The sequence below is a fragment of the Schistocerca gregaria genome, chromosome 3 (genome assembly GCF_023897955.1).
Source record: "Schistocerca gregaria isolate iqSchGreg1 chromosome 3, iqSchGreg1.2, whole genome shotgun sequence".
Classification (NCBI taxonomy): Eukaryota; Metazoa; Arthropoda; class Insecta; order Orthoptera; family Acrididae; genus Schistocerca; species Schistocerca gregaria.
Window position 1 is genome coordinate 518,228,167 of NC_064922.1, and position 15,305 is coordinate 518,243,471.

The window sequence follows — 15,305 nt, forward strand, 5'->3', positions numbered from 1 at the left end:
AAAAGAGGAAAGGATGAATAAATTAGTTGTCGATACAGAGAAAAATATTAAGATATTGTATAAGAACGGTAAGCTCGAAAATTTAGAGGACTGCAAGCTTTTGATGAGAGACCAGAGCCTGCTAATCATTGCATTCTCTGACAAGGCGATGGTTTGAGGGAAGTTTTATTACCAGTCGCCTGGTAGACATCGAAAAGGTGTATCAAATGGCTCTGAGAACTATGGGACTTAACTGCTGTGGTCATCAGTCCCCTAGAACATAGAACTACTTAAACCTAACTAACCTAAGGACATGACACACATCCATGCCCGAGGCAGGATTCGAACCTGCGACCATACCGGTCGCGCGGCTCCAGACTTTAGCGCCTAGAACCGCTCGGCCACTCCAGCCGGCAATGTTGTATCGACCTAGTCGAAATGTTTCATGGATAAATTATCAGCACATCTTAGTTTACAATGGATAATCTTGCTCTGAAGAGATTGAAAAACTTAGACCAGAACAGTGTCCCACGTTACATATGATATTGGGAAGAAGTTAAGTCAATACTTATTTTAAGTTATACCCGGTAATACAAAAATAAAGAACAGGTTTGAACGCTTGTCACTGGATACAGGAGGGTTCAAAGTTTTGACATGCTGTGCTGTAGCATGCCGACTAGAACAGAAGAGGAATCATTTTGTTTTTGGAATTTGCTCGAAGTCAATCCATTGTTCATGTGCAATGTGCATTCTACCGTCGATACAGTTACGGTGGAAAGTCAAGCGCCGGAACGGCAGTCGGGAATTATAGAGAAGAGATGGCTGTGAGAAGATGTCAGGCAATCGCACGCTGACCCACCCCTCTCCAACGACAACACAACAGCAGCGACCCCTATGTGAAGAAGGCATAACGCTCGTTACTTCGCTTGTACATTGTATGTAACAGACTTAGTACCTCTGGTTCACTCGGTCCCGGGTTTGATTCCCGGCCGGGATGGAGATTTATCTCTGATTGAGGTTTGAGTGTTTGTGTTGTCATCATATCATCGTCATCATCATCATCATTCATGACAGTGGATAAATTGGGCTGTGGAAAAACTTGTACCGTGAAAAAATTTGGACGCTGATGACCGCGCAGTTGAGCGCCCCACAAACCAAACATCTTCATTAACACAGACTTTAGAATTGATATGCTGAAGAGACTGCTTATTTTGTATGTCGCTCTTTAATTGCGACACTTCTGTATAATTGTCAAAGTTATGAATTGCCATTTACTTTTTTGCAATAAAACTCATTAATACGATTTCTTTGAATTGCTTGTCCAGCGAACCTAGTAGACAGGCCTTCTACACCCTACATATTTGACAATGAGCACGCAGACAAAATAAATTCAGCGAGGAGTCGCCTCTGCATAAGCACATTCATGAGTGGCATACCAAATTCTTGGATCTTTGTCCGATATGCACAGAGAAGAGCACTGTTCGGCCAAGCACGCGTGATGAAAATATCGTGAGCACACGAGATCCGTTCACACGAAGCCCGCGGAAGCTCGCAAAAGGGACAAGTCAGGAATTTTAACTTTCTCAAACAACGGTGTGGTTCGTTTCAGAAACGTTCTGAAACGAAGCATGCGTATATAGCCTTACAAGGTGCAGCTACTGCAGCAACTGCGTTCCAACGTTAGTAACAGAAGTTACAAATTGAGCATTTCGATTTCCCAGGACAAAGCAGAGGGCACTTTTTGCGAAAGAGTCATCGTTTCGGACAGATCGACATTTCGTCCACCGGGTAAAACTCACCGCCATAGTGTCAGAATAAGGGGCGTCACAAAATGATGGCGTTGTTGTCCAACCTGAAAGACTCACCGAAACTGAACTTGTTTTGTGCTGTTTCCGTTCACAAAGTTTACGGAGCCCTCTTTTTTGCGGAGGACACTGTGACAGGTATATTAAATGTGGACATGATGCAAAATTGGTGGTCTCTTCAACTTCCCGATGATACCAATTATTTAATTTTTATGCACGACGGCGCCCCGTCCCACTTTCACCTTTAGGTGCGGCGCCATCTTAACGACACCGTACCACAACACTGGAATGGAAGACGTGGACAATAAGAACTTGTTCACTACTTTTGGCTTCCTGTGTCACCAGGCAATATATGGCGAGCCCACGTAGGATGGCGCACGTCTCACAACAGGCCGACGGTCCCAGTACAGCTGCTTCCACACAAGTGACTCTTAGCAAAGGCCCTTGCAAGTGCATCCTTGCCTTCCTTCAAACACAAAGCGCTCACATAGTACCACAGAGCCCTAGGCTATGATGGCTGAGATTTTGAGATTCTCACTCCAAAGATAGTGAAAGCTCAATACACTATTGGCCATTAAAATTACTACACCAATAAGAAATGCAGATGATAAACAGGTATTCTTTGGACAAATATATTACACTAGCACTGACACGTGGTTACATGTTCACGCAATTTGGGTGCATAGATCCTGTGAAATCAGTACCCAGAACAACCACATCTCACCGCCATCGCGGCCTTGATACGCCTGGGCAATGAGTCAAACAGAGCTTGGATGGCGTGTACAGGTACAGCTGCCCATGCAGCTTCAACACGATACCACAGTTCATCAAGAGCAGTGATTGGTGTATTGTGACGAGCCAGTTCCTCGGCCACCATTGACTAAACGTTTTCAATTGGTGAGAGATCTGGAAAATGTGCTGGCCAGGACAGCAGTCGAACATTTTCTGTATCCAGAAAGGCCTGTACAGGACCTGCAACATGCAGTCGTACATTATCCTGCTGAAATGTAGGGTTTCGCAGGGATCGAATGAAGGGTAGAGCCACAGGTCGTAACACATCTGAAATTTAACGACTACTGTTCAAAGTGCCGTCAATGGGAACAAGAGGTGACCGAGACGTGTAACCAAAGGCACTCCATACTATCACGCCGGGTGACAAATATATGCTTAAAATTTTCGTTCACCGCGATGTCGGCAAACACGGATACCACCATCATGATGCTGTAAACAGAACCAGAATTCATCCGAAAATACGGCGTTTTGCCATTCGTGCACCCAGTTTCGTAGTTGAGTACACCATCGCAGTCGCTTCTGTCTCTGATGCAGCGTTAAGGGTAACAGCAACCATGGTCTCCGAGCTGATAGTCCATGCTGCTGCAAACGTCGTCGAACTGTTCGTGCAGATGGTTGTTGTCTTGCTAACGTCCCCATCTGTTGACTCAGGGATCGATCCGTGGATGCACAATCCGATATAACCACGCGGATAAGATGCCTGTCATCTCAAATGCTAGTGATACGAGGCCTTTGGGATCCAACCCGGCGTTCCGTATTACCCTCCTGAACACATCGATTCCATATTCTGCTAACAGTCATTTGATCTCAACCAACGCGAGCAGCAATGTCGCGATACGATAAACCGCAATTGCGATAGGCACAATCCGACCTTTATCAAAGTCGGAAACGTGATGGTACGCATTTCTCCTCCTTACACGAGACATGGCAACAACGTTCCACCAAACATCGGGGTCAACTGCTATTTGCGTATGAGAAATCGTTGGAAACTTTCCTCATGTCAGCACGTTGTAGGTGTCGCCACAGGGACCAACCTTGTGTGAATGCTCTGAAAAGCTAATCTTTTGCATATCAAAGCATCTCCTTCCAGTCGGTAAAATTTCGCGTCATTAGCACATCATATTCGTGGTGTAGCAATTTTAATGGCCAGTAGTGTATATACATCATCTGCTGAGTAATATTTATAGTTATTAAGAAAAGTGTGTTTCTAGGAAGGGTAGTACCTCCAGGTGTACATGTGGCGAGAGCAAGCCACTAATGCTTATTTTCATTCGGGAGCAGTTCAGGCAGTTCAGGTGGTGAGGTTTGGAAGCGTGGATGCACAATGGTTGACTAAATGACAGACGTACTCTTCTTTGTGGTGTAGTTACGACTGTGCAGAAAACATCAGATCGTAAATTTCATGACGTGTTTGTAGGAAAAATTACCAACACACCGATGCCTTTACATATTACGATATCAGATATAAATGTATCTGCACTTCTGTCTTTTAGATTCGGTACTTATATATTAGAGGCGTTCCATAAATAATGCAACACATTTTTTTCTCTGAGATCAAGTTAGTTTTATTCAGGATTCCAATACGGAACATCGTTCCTCACTCTTTGGCTACAAAACCAAATTTTTCCGCATAATTTACTGGGAGCGCCTGTGTGCTCAAGTGTTTCCACACTACCGGTCGACGTCAGAGCCAAAGTCTTACTGCGTCAGTTACCTCACCCTCGTACATGTACCTCTTCCTGTGCCGTGCAATGTTCGTTGGCTCCAACAGAAGGAAGTCGCAAGGTGCAAAATCCAAACTATAGGATGGATGAAGAAGAACAATAAACTGAAGTTTTGTGAACTTCTCTAAGGTACACAGACTTCTGCGACGCCTTGCCTTGTCATGGAGAAGGAGAAGTTCGTTTGCATTTTTGTGGTGATGAAACTGCTGCAATTCCAACGATGCCGGAGTCACAGCTGTGTGAGGTCGGCTAGTATACGAGAGATCGGACAGGTTTGCTTGAGCTTGTTGCTATAATGACAGACGACTCACCCAACGACTCACCGAGCTTTTGGTCACTGCTAGGTTTCCGCACATACTCTGCAAGCACCTGTGAATAGCTGCGATGCTGTGGTTTTCCGCCAATAGAAACTCAATTACAGCTCTCTGCTTGGTAGGCATATCCACTACAGACGCCATTTCGAAGACTAAATATAACGCTTCCACCTGGCGGAATTTCATGAAAGTGTAGGGGCTGAACTGGAATTTCCTACTACAAATTACTCATTTTTTCAACAGAAATTGGCGGAGGAAAAAAGGGTTGCATTATCTACTGAACGCCCCTCGTAAATAACCCTGTGTTAGTGCTTCGGAAGAATGTATGTCCGGTGGTAGTTGCTCGATGTCTCAACTACATATATCCTAGGGACTTCTCGATTAATGTACAGGGTGACTGTAGTTAAACTTTCTATTTGAAACCGTGCAGGCCGCTGTGGCCGAGAGGTTCTAGGCGCTTCAGTCCTGCTGTTACGGCCGCAGATTCGAATCCTGCCTCGGGCATGGATGTGTGTGATGTCCTTAGGTTCGTTAATTTTAAGTAGTTCTAAGTCTAGGGGGCTGATGACCTGAGATGTTAAGTCCCATATTGCTTAGAGCCATGTGAATTTGAAAATGCTGTAAAAGATAAACAACCACTCGTCAGAGTGAACGCCGTTCCTCAGTTTGTGTCTGAGACGCTCGACAAGATTGTCTCAATGCAGGATCACGAGCTGTTGTTATAACTCTTTTACAAGAATGGCGACCGTGCGCCAGTAGTTGCGCCAATGTTCTGGACATTTAGGTGCATGAGAAAACGCGTTGTTCCGATGTCAGCGAAGGGTTTCAGAAAATGGTTAATAAACAGAGAAATACAGGTTCTATTGAAGTGCAGTTTGGCAAAGGAAGCGGAAGAGTCGATTAGACAACAGTAGATGATGTGGTGACAGCATTGCAGGAGGAATAGAGGGCGATGCGCAAACACGCAGTGCATGGGGAATTACCGGAACTTTGGACATGTCAATGACGTCGGAGCAGTTACTTCAGCGAAGCATCCTGCATTTCTCTTCATACAAAATTACCCACGTTCGAGAGTTGTTTCATGATGTCCGCCAGTAAGGCAAACACATGATTTAGAATTTCTTGCTCGCGTGGGAGTGGACAATGAATGGTCATGAAATATTTTGTGGAGAAACGAGGCCCATTTCCAAGACTATGCCAATACACAGAATTTTAGAATATGGACAATGGAAAATCCGCTCGCACATCAATCGGTACCACTTAATTCTACATAGGTAACTTCTTGGTGCGAATCGACGGCATCGTTTATCACAGAGCCATATTTTATGTAGGAGATTGGTCCTACGGGTACGTGTACCGTTAATGGTAAACACTATGTCATTCCAACCATTCAACCTGAATTCATCCGAAAATATGGCGTTTTGCCATTCGTGCACCTAGTTTCGTCGTTGAATACACCACCGCAGTCGCTTCTGACTCTGTTGCAGCGTTAAGGGTAACAGTAACCATGGTCTCCGAGCTGATGGTCCATGCTGCTGCAAACGTTGTCGAACTGTTCGTGCAGATGGTTGTTGTCTTGCTAACGTCCCCATCTGTTGACTCAGGGATCCGATACAACCACGCGGATAAGATGCCTGTCATCTCAAATGCTAGTGATACGAGGCCGTTGGAATCCAACCCGGCGTTCCGTATTACCCTCCTGAACACATCGATTCCATATTCTGCTAACAGTCATTTGATCTCAACCAACGCGAGCAGCAATGTCGCGATACGATAAACCGCAATTGTGATAGGCTACAATCCGACCTTTATCAAAGTCGGAAACGTGATGGTACGCATTTCTTTTCCTTACACGAGGCATCACAACGTTCACCAGGCAACGCCGGTCAACTGCTGTTTGTGTATGAGAAATCGGTTCGAAACTTTCCTCATGTCAGCATGTTGTACGCGTCGCCACCGGCGCCATCCTTGTGTAAATGCTCTGAAAAGCTAATCATTTGCATATCACAGCATCTTCTTCCAGTCGATTAAATTTCGCGTCTTTAGCACGTCATCTTCGTGGCGTAGTAATATTAATGACCAGTAGTGTACTTCCCAGGTAGCACGGAGATATTGAAATCAACCAGCGAGAGGACGTAATAGATATGCAAAAATACGCAATGGAAATGAAGGGTGAGTGAATCAACGAACACCTTTAAACACGTAAGCCATATACCACAGTCGACCAACACAAAGAGCCTACAAAGCTTCGTGTGAAAGCAGTTGCCGCCAACACGATAAAATCCAACTCTCGTATACTTAAGATTGTTATACAATATATTCGTTTGCGAGACTGTGCTGGCGTACGATGTTTTATTTGATTTCTGTTCGAATATCGTCTAGATGTTTCTCGGGTATCCTGTGGAGGGGAAATTGGAAGTTTGTGAAAGCTAAATGGAACTACTGATTCTAAACGGAATCGTAAAAACTAATTCAAGAAGTTGTTTACATGCATGTGAAACAAATATCCTTAAAAAATCCAGTTGTTATATCGAGAACTGAAACTTTGTAATCCTATACGCAGGTTAAAAACAATCCCTTGTTACTATATTCATTAATGTGGAGGGTATAGAACTGTGAAGTCGGTTAAACGCTTTGAAGAGCTCCTTTCAGGATGTGGTTTAAGGCGAGATATTTGCATTAAAATACATGTAACTGCTATCTCCGCTCTCACATATAGTTCGTTAATCTCCATTGATTTAACGCAACTAGAATGTAAATTTCGATGAAACTGGGAAGTAGTCAAGAATATTCCGCTGTGAAAAATGCGTGCTTTGCTTTTGTAGTAAAATAAGAGCCAGTACCAGTCCATGCAGGCAAGCCCGCATCTCGTGGTCGTGCGGTAGCGTTCTCGCTTCCCGCGCCCGGGTTCCCGGGTACGATTCCCGGGTGGGTCAGGGATTTTCTCTACGTCGTGATGGTTGGGTGTTGTGTGATGTCCTTAGGTTAGTTAGGTTTAAGTAGTTCTAAGTTCTAGGGGACTGATGACCATAGTGCTCAGAGCCATTTGAGTCTATGCATGCAATACCTGTTTTTCGCGTTGTTTGTATCTGTATCGATAATTCGGTATCAATTTGTGTTATTGCTTATGTATGATGTTGTCTCCATCATGAAAAATCTTCGCCTATATATATATATATATATATATATATATATATATATATATATATATATATATATATATATATATATATGTGTGTGTGTGTGTGTGTGTGTGTGTGTGTATGTATCAGTTATGCGAAGGTTTGAACGATGTTGTTAAAATTATGCTTGTGACTTTAAATAATTATTGAAATTATTGTTATGTAATGTACTATAAATGGCTTGGTCCATAATTGGGGAACGTAGGGTTTAATGTAAATGATGTGGAGAAGCCCCGCTGCTATGGAAGTACTCTAGTGGTGTGAAAAAGGTGTGGTTGGCGCGGAAGTGGCAACTCGTCCTTTGTGACGGGTAAGGAGTCTGTGCTGAGCAGTGCTGTCGTTAGCACCATGCTACGGATCATAGTGGATCATATTCCTGGAGTTTTGAGGCCAGATGAGCTTAAGAGCAGTATTTATGGGTCTCGGTTGCTGAATTTGGTGATACCATTATCATGACATGGTTTTTGACCCCATAAAGATATTGTTTCAACTCCAAGATCAGTGATAGGGCGAGGGCAAATGTACTGCCATAACTGCATCGCTGCCAGGTTAACAGGCACTGAAAGTTGGGACACCTGTGCTTTCAGGCTTCCACTAAATTATTTTGTATTTGACACTTTGTAAATGGACCAGGTATTTGTGAAAGTTGAATTTAATAATGGTCGTGGTATTTTTAAAAACTCTGTCTTACACCCGCGATTATCCCAAATCAGATACCTGGAAAGGATTCCTATCCTTGTGAATGTAATTCCGACTGTCCTCATTTATTATAAGAAAGTGGCTGAGCTTGAAATTAATGTTGTGTTATCATCTGCACAGCCAGTTATAATTCTGAGTAGGTCAAACTTTGGTTCAAATGGTTCTGAGCACTATGGGACTTAACATCTATGGTCATCAGTCCCCTAGAACTTAGAACTACTTAAACCTAACTAACCTAAGGACAGCACACAACACCCAGTCATCACGAGGCAGATGAGTAGGTCAAAGACTGCTTATGAAAGTACATTTGATATTTAAAGAGTTATATTTTGTTGTGTTACACTTAACTAACAATCAAAGATAAGAATACTTACCTTTTCTCGTACATACTGGTGTAGTTTTGTTAATGGGCATAATTCTTCAAACAATGAATGATTAACAGTCGTCATGTACGAGCATAGTTATGTAATGAAGCAATGCAAAGGCTCCTTCAGGACCAGTGTAGTTAGATCTTGATTCTGTTCAGCTGCTTCAAACCGAATTTAATAAAGAACTGTCCACTGTGTTTTTCTAATGTAAGCAGGTTAATGCACAGGCTTAGAGACCCTGTATTAAGCAACGAAGTTACAGATTGTGATCATTAGTAGACCCCTGATTTAAATTCAGAATCATTTCAAGCTTTTCCCTGTTTATTAATGCCACTGGTCTCATGTACGTCAGTATTTGGTTTTATAAACTGTTGCACTTAGCTGATTTAAGGTACTTGTTGTTGAGAGGCATATCTTGCTGTTTACTCTCTCATTGGCTTATCTGACTTGTTAGTAGCACATCTATGTTCAACGTTAGGTTACTGTGTTGTAGTCCGAACAGATATATGGGAATATTTGTGTGTGTGTGTGTGTGTGTGTGTGTGTGTGTGTGTGTGTGTGTGTGTGAAGAAAGGTTACGTTAGCCTTAACACTGCCTTCTGCTCTGTCGTCATGCTTGATACAAGAATGCCTATTAAGGCTGGCGACCTTTTTTAGTATTTATTTCTATAAGCCGAGAAGCCAGTTAATCAGCTTAGTGTGAGAACAGGTGGACGGACGTCACTCACCGGAGGCACAAAGTCGGGCTTAACTTCCTTCCGGAGCACAGCGGAGAAGTCCGTGCGCGCGTAGCATGGCAGCTTGCGCAGCTCCTCCATCGAGCTGATCCGGGCACCTGGCCGCACGCTCAGCAGCTGTGAAGAGATCAGCCAGTTACATTACAGCGGCAAGCACAGCGAACAACCACCGGCACCACGTGACGTTCCGTAAAAGGTTACATCAAGCTTGTCGTAAAATCAGTCCCTAACTACTAAAGGTACTTAAAGACCCGTCTCTGCAATTACTAAACAGGCGTTTTTAATCTGTCATACGAGTTCCTATATATTCACTTAACAACTTGCGGACAGATCCCGAGTTCACCTGCGTTTCGATCGGAAATTGTTATGGAAGAATCAAGAGATAAATCACGTTTACAATACATTGCATATAGGCATCGTGCAGTTAAGTCTTTACCTCCGTTAGCAACGTATCAAAAGTGATAGTCTTCATGTGCCGTTGGTTTATTTACCATTGAGATGGTATTTTGATAGTTAAAATTTAGCTCAAATGTGGCTACAGCACTCCTCTGTAATGGTGCAAAAAGTTGGTAACCTACTATGTCAGCATCAGGCTCGGCGACGCGTCAAACAGCAAGATGTCGAGACCTGTGAAAGGAGAGCCACAGATAAGAAGTTCATATCACCTGCACTGTGGGTGAATGATGTAACATTGGCATCAAATTCTGCCCAAGGCCCCAAGGACGTGTCACACAACGAGAAGAACGTCACATCCCCTCTTACTCAAACTTTACACCTTATTTTCACTCTTCTGCGATGGACGCTATAACCGCGTTGAAATCAAGCAGTTTTCGTACGTGTGGCCGAGGAAAACGTTTCATACAGACCACTGCTCGGAATCGACATTAAAAGGGATCAGAGCATGGCATAAAGGGTGTCAATAAACAAACGTTTTTACTTGGTGATAATTACCACACATTTTGTGGTTGAAAACGACAGTTCGCGGTGCAGTGTTCTTGGTAACATTTGACACTGCTGACACCCTAGTATGTTTCAACCCTTCTCTAACGGCGTTGTGGGACTGCATCCGCATTGAACGAGATCGAACTTCCCGCCCATTCCCACCCACCGCCCTAGTTCGGCAACAATCTCGGTACCACCCACTCACCGTTGTTGATCACGTTAGAAATGCACCTGTCCGATATTTCGGCACCAAGTAAGCCTAGCCGCTGCTCTAGCTCCTAGGGATTAGGCAGCACCTTCAACACCCTCGATGTGCGGGTTGGCTACCTTCAAGCGCCAGTGCAGCTGCCAGGCTGAATTTAAATTGCTGTCGAAGTTTCTGACACGTACACGTGTTAAGTGCTCAGTATACGTCCGTGGATGGCACAGACGGTGTGGACGAACTGGCGAAAGGCGGGAGGGTCTTAGATTGACCCATTGCCGTCTTATTTACTAACATGTTTACAATGCACTCTCTCGTGATGACGCCACAGGAGGGCAAAAAACAGGAGTGCTGTAAAAGAAGTAGTTCCCTTTCCTTCTTCGGATCGCATTCAAATTTCGTCGAACGGTTATGAACGCTCCCTAACTGTTCCAACCTGTACACAAGATCAAAAATTGCGATGGCACTGCCTTTCAAAGAGGCGCTATCACTTTCAAAGTGGGTGCAGTACCACAATGCCATTACAGGAGAGCTGAAACGTCCTAGGGTGTTGGCAGTGTCAAAAGTTATCGAGAAAATCTTCCCGTTGCTCATCGCACTGCGAACTTACGCTTTTGATAGAGAATTTTGTGGGATTCAACGCGCAATGAAAGGAGTGGCTACACTGATGACTTTTATACCACCCACTGAGGCTTTTTCGCATCGATTCTGTGTGGCGTTATGTCTGAAACGTTTTCTTCGACCAGAGATACGATAACCGCATGATTTCAACGCTGAGTGTTGCGGTTCTGAACTTCATCGCACAGACGTCAAAAAATAGGGTTAAATGTAGGTAAAAGATGCTGTGACAACCTTCTCATAAGTTTAAACGTCCACATGAGCGTTGGTTAGAATTGTGGAGAAATTATGTGCCAGTGTGACACCGTTAAGGCAACTTATAGCTCACGCAATCTTCTGAGCTGTGGCCTTTCTTCTGCGTGTGTCTACACCTTACTGTTTAAGGTGTCGCCGAGCTCTGGCGTGACGTCGCAGGGCGCCACACTTTTGCACCGTTACGGATAAAGGCTGTAGACACCTTTGAGCCAAGTTTCGAACTTATGCACTGCAACGGGAGACAATTACGGCGTTTCGAAAAAGTTATCCCTTAATTTTGTTGTATATAGGGTTCTGACAAGGGAACCTACCCATCGCACCCCCCTCAGATTTAGTTATAAGTTGGCACAGTGGATTGGCCTTGATAAACTGAACACAAATCAATCAAGAAAACAGGAAGAAGTTGTGTGGAACTATGAAAAAATAAGAAAAATATACAAACTGAGTAGTCCATGTGCAAGATAGGCAACATCAAGGATGTTCTGAGCTCAGGAGCCCCGTGGTCCCGTGGTTAGCGTGAGCAACTGCGGAACGAGAGGTCCTTGGTTCAAGTCTTCCCTCGAGTAACAAATTTAATTTTCAGACAATTATTATCTGTCAGTCCGTCCGATGCGAGGTAACTGCGCCTAGTATGGGGACGCTACACCTAAACGGAAAAATTTGAAAACGTTAAAAACATATTTTGACAGAGCACAGGGAAAACTGTGCGACTGTGAAACTGTTGCATTCATTTGTTGCAGTTTATGTGACAAACTCTTACGTTTTCATCACTTTCTGGGAGTAATTATCACATCCACAAGAAAACCTAAATCGGGCAAGGTAGAAGAATCTTTTTACCCGTTCTCCAAGTGTACAAGTTAGGTGGGTCGACAACATATTCCTGTGATGTAACGCACATGCCGTCACCAGTGTCGTGTAGAATAAATCAGACGTGTTTTCCTGTGGAGGAATCGGCTGACCTGTGACCTTGCGATCAAATGTTTTCGGTTCCCATTAGAGAGGCACGTCCTTTCGTCAACTAATCGCACGGTTTTGCGGTGCAGTCGCAAAACACCGATACTAAACTTATTACAGTGACCAGAGACGTCATTGAAAGAACTGACAGATCATAACTTTGCGAAAATAAAGAAAGTAAATTCACTCGAGGGGAAACTTGAACGAAGGACGTCTCGTTCCGCAGCTGCTCACGCTAACCACGGGACTACGGCGCTCCTGAGCTCACATCATCCTTGATGTTGCCTGTCTTTCGCATGGACTACTCAATTTGTATATTTTGCTTATTTTTTCATAGTTTGACACAAGTTCTTCCTGTTTTCTCGATTGATCTGTGTTCAGTTTTTCAAGGCCTATCCACTGTGCCAACTTATAACTAAATCTGAGGAGGGTGCGATGGGGACGTTCCCTTCTGACGACGATGCCAGATACAGTGTCTTTTTCAGATATGTGAAGAGGCGTAAGATGCCAGTGTTGTCCAGTGGTTTCGACAATAGCGATGAAGGTGACGCCATTATTGTGAATGGTTCGTTATCTCATAATGACAACATTGATCGGTGTGAAACTGACAATCACAGTTGCAACTGCTTGAAGATCATCCTCGGGTCATTACATTTCCAACGCAGTGTGACTGTAGCCTCTGTGACTAATCGTTAGTAACGACTTCTTTGAACTGTTTTTCAAAAAGTTGTGCACCTATGATGAGCAAATCTCAATCGAACGTAAAACATGGGCTGAAGCACTAAAGCAACCTCCTGCTACAGAAAGAATCTCCTTTACCTAATTTTTCTATTGGGACAAACAAAAAAAACATAAATGTAAAGATTATTGGTCAACAGACCCTCTAATAGGCGCAATAGTATCTTCGAAAATTGTGAGTCACAACAGACCTGAACAGACTTGGAAATTCTGCCACTCTAATGAATACACGAAATTAAACAATATCTATGGGAGTCTCTTCGAAGTTCAACCTGTACTGGGTTATTTCTTCAACAAGTTCAGGACACTTTAGAAACCAAATGAAGAGTTATCTTGGGACGACTGGGTGATTTCGTGGAGATGGTGCCTGAGATTTACAACGTACGACTCTGCAAAAATTGCTAAGTATGGATTACTTCTTAGGATGGTATGTGGGAGTGACAGAGGCTGTGTATGAAATAAGGAGGTTTACAATGGAGAAGGGACGAATTTGGGAGACGTTGTTCTCTCAGTTCATGGCCCTTGTCTTGGAATGTGTCACTGTATGTACAAAAATAATTGTTATGCGTAGCAGTACCTCAAATGCAGAGTTACTACTGAAAAACAAAACCAGACTCTATGGCACTATTAGGGTGAATTCTCAAAGCCAACGCATAAAGAATAATAAAGAAAGGTGGCGTAGTTTTTTCTAGGTGACATTCTTCTGTTCGTATGGAAAGACAAACGAGATGTCAGCATGATACCAAAAATTATGATGCCTCTGGCGCAATCACAAAGAGAAAAATACAAGAAACGTAGAGGATGCACTGAAGCCTATGTTTGTAAATCAAGACGATGCTCATATGAAAGAAGGTGATGGTGTGGATTAGTACCTTTTCTTGCTACCGAACTCTAAAGAGATCGAGATAATGAATAAGGAAGTCCATTTATCTGATAAACTGTGAGATTTTCAATTCGTTTAGCATTTCCAGAAATTAAGTCTTTTTTCCATTTGGTGGCGAAATACTGGCTTACCGACGATGATAATGAAGTCCCTCAAGCTTGAGACAGATACATGTCCAGCCCATCAGTTAGTTGAAAAGGGAGACCGTCACGTGAAGCAAGATGAAACTTTATTCCATTCAGACAATGGAAAGATGGAACTCCCTACCAGACCTACAGAGTTTGCGCTACCAGCGGAAAACAACGTGAAATTAGATATATTTGCGGTTCTGCTCCATAGCGAGAAATGTTTTACGGAGTACAATCCATTGAAAAAGAAATAGGAAACTTCGTTTACGTACACCAGTGGATAAAAAATTAGAACACCCTTTTAGAGGTTTCTAAGTCACTCAAGATTTGTTTTTGCGACAGTACATGAAACGGTTAGATTTACAAATCAGTAGCCGCTCCGAGTGGTCGCGGGGTTTGGGGCGCCACGCACGGATTTCGCGGCCTCTGCCGTCGGAGGTTCGAGTCCTCCCCCGGACATCGGAGTGCGTATTCTTCTTAGCGTAAGTTAGTTTAATTAGTGTGTAAGTCTAAGGTCCGAAGACCTCAGCAGTTTGGTCCCTTAGGAATTCACACACATTTGAAAAGGTCACTAACATAAGCGGTTCTGAGGTACCAGGAATCGATCTATGCCGGAACACCTATATCAGTACATTGTGCAGGCTCCATGGTCGGCAATGCAGGCGCTGACTCTGGCATCCAGTCGATAGCCTAGCTGACGAATACTACTAATCACTTCTCATTTCGTCACATCCCATACGTGCTCGGTTGGAGGATAGTTCGGAGATCGTACTGGCCAGAGAAGATGCTGCACATCTTGCAGAGCACGTCGAGTTTCACGAGCAGTGTGTCTGTGCGAGCAGTCTCCTGTTGGAAGAAGACATCACCTTCCTGTTACAAGAACGGCATGTCTTAACATTCTGCACGTCCCGAACGCTGGTTAGCGTCCCCTCCAGAAACACTAACGGTGGACGAGAGTTGTAGCTTATCGCGCCCCAGACTTTAA

General features: G+C 43.7%; 1 protein-coding gene across 2 annotated transcripts in view; it reads right to left on the reverse strand.

Annotated features, from left to right (window-relative positions):
* Window positions 1–15,305, reverse strand: part of LOC126355988 (serine/threonine-protein kinase 32B) — a 635,590-nt gene that overhangs the window by 22,760 nt on the left and 597,525 nt on the right. For both annotated transcript variants that reach the window (XM_050006606.1, XM_050006607.1), the window contains exon 8: window positions 9,592–9,717. In XM_050006606.1, coding sequence (XP_049862563.1) covers window positions 9,592–9,717 — 126 coding nt within the window. The remainder of the gene's footprint in view (window positions 1–9,591; window positions 9,718–15,305) is intronic.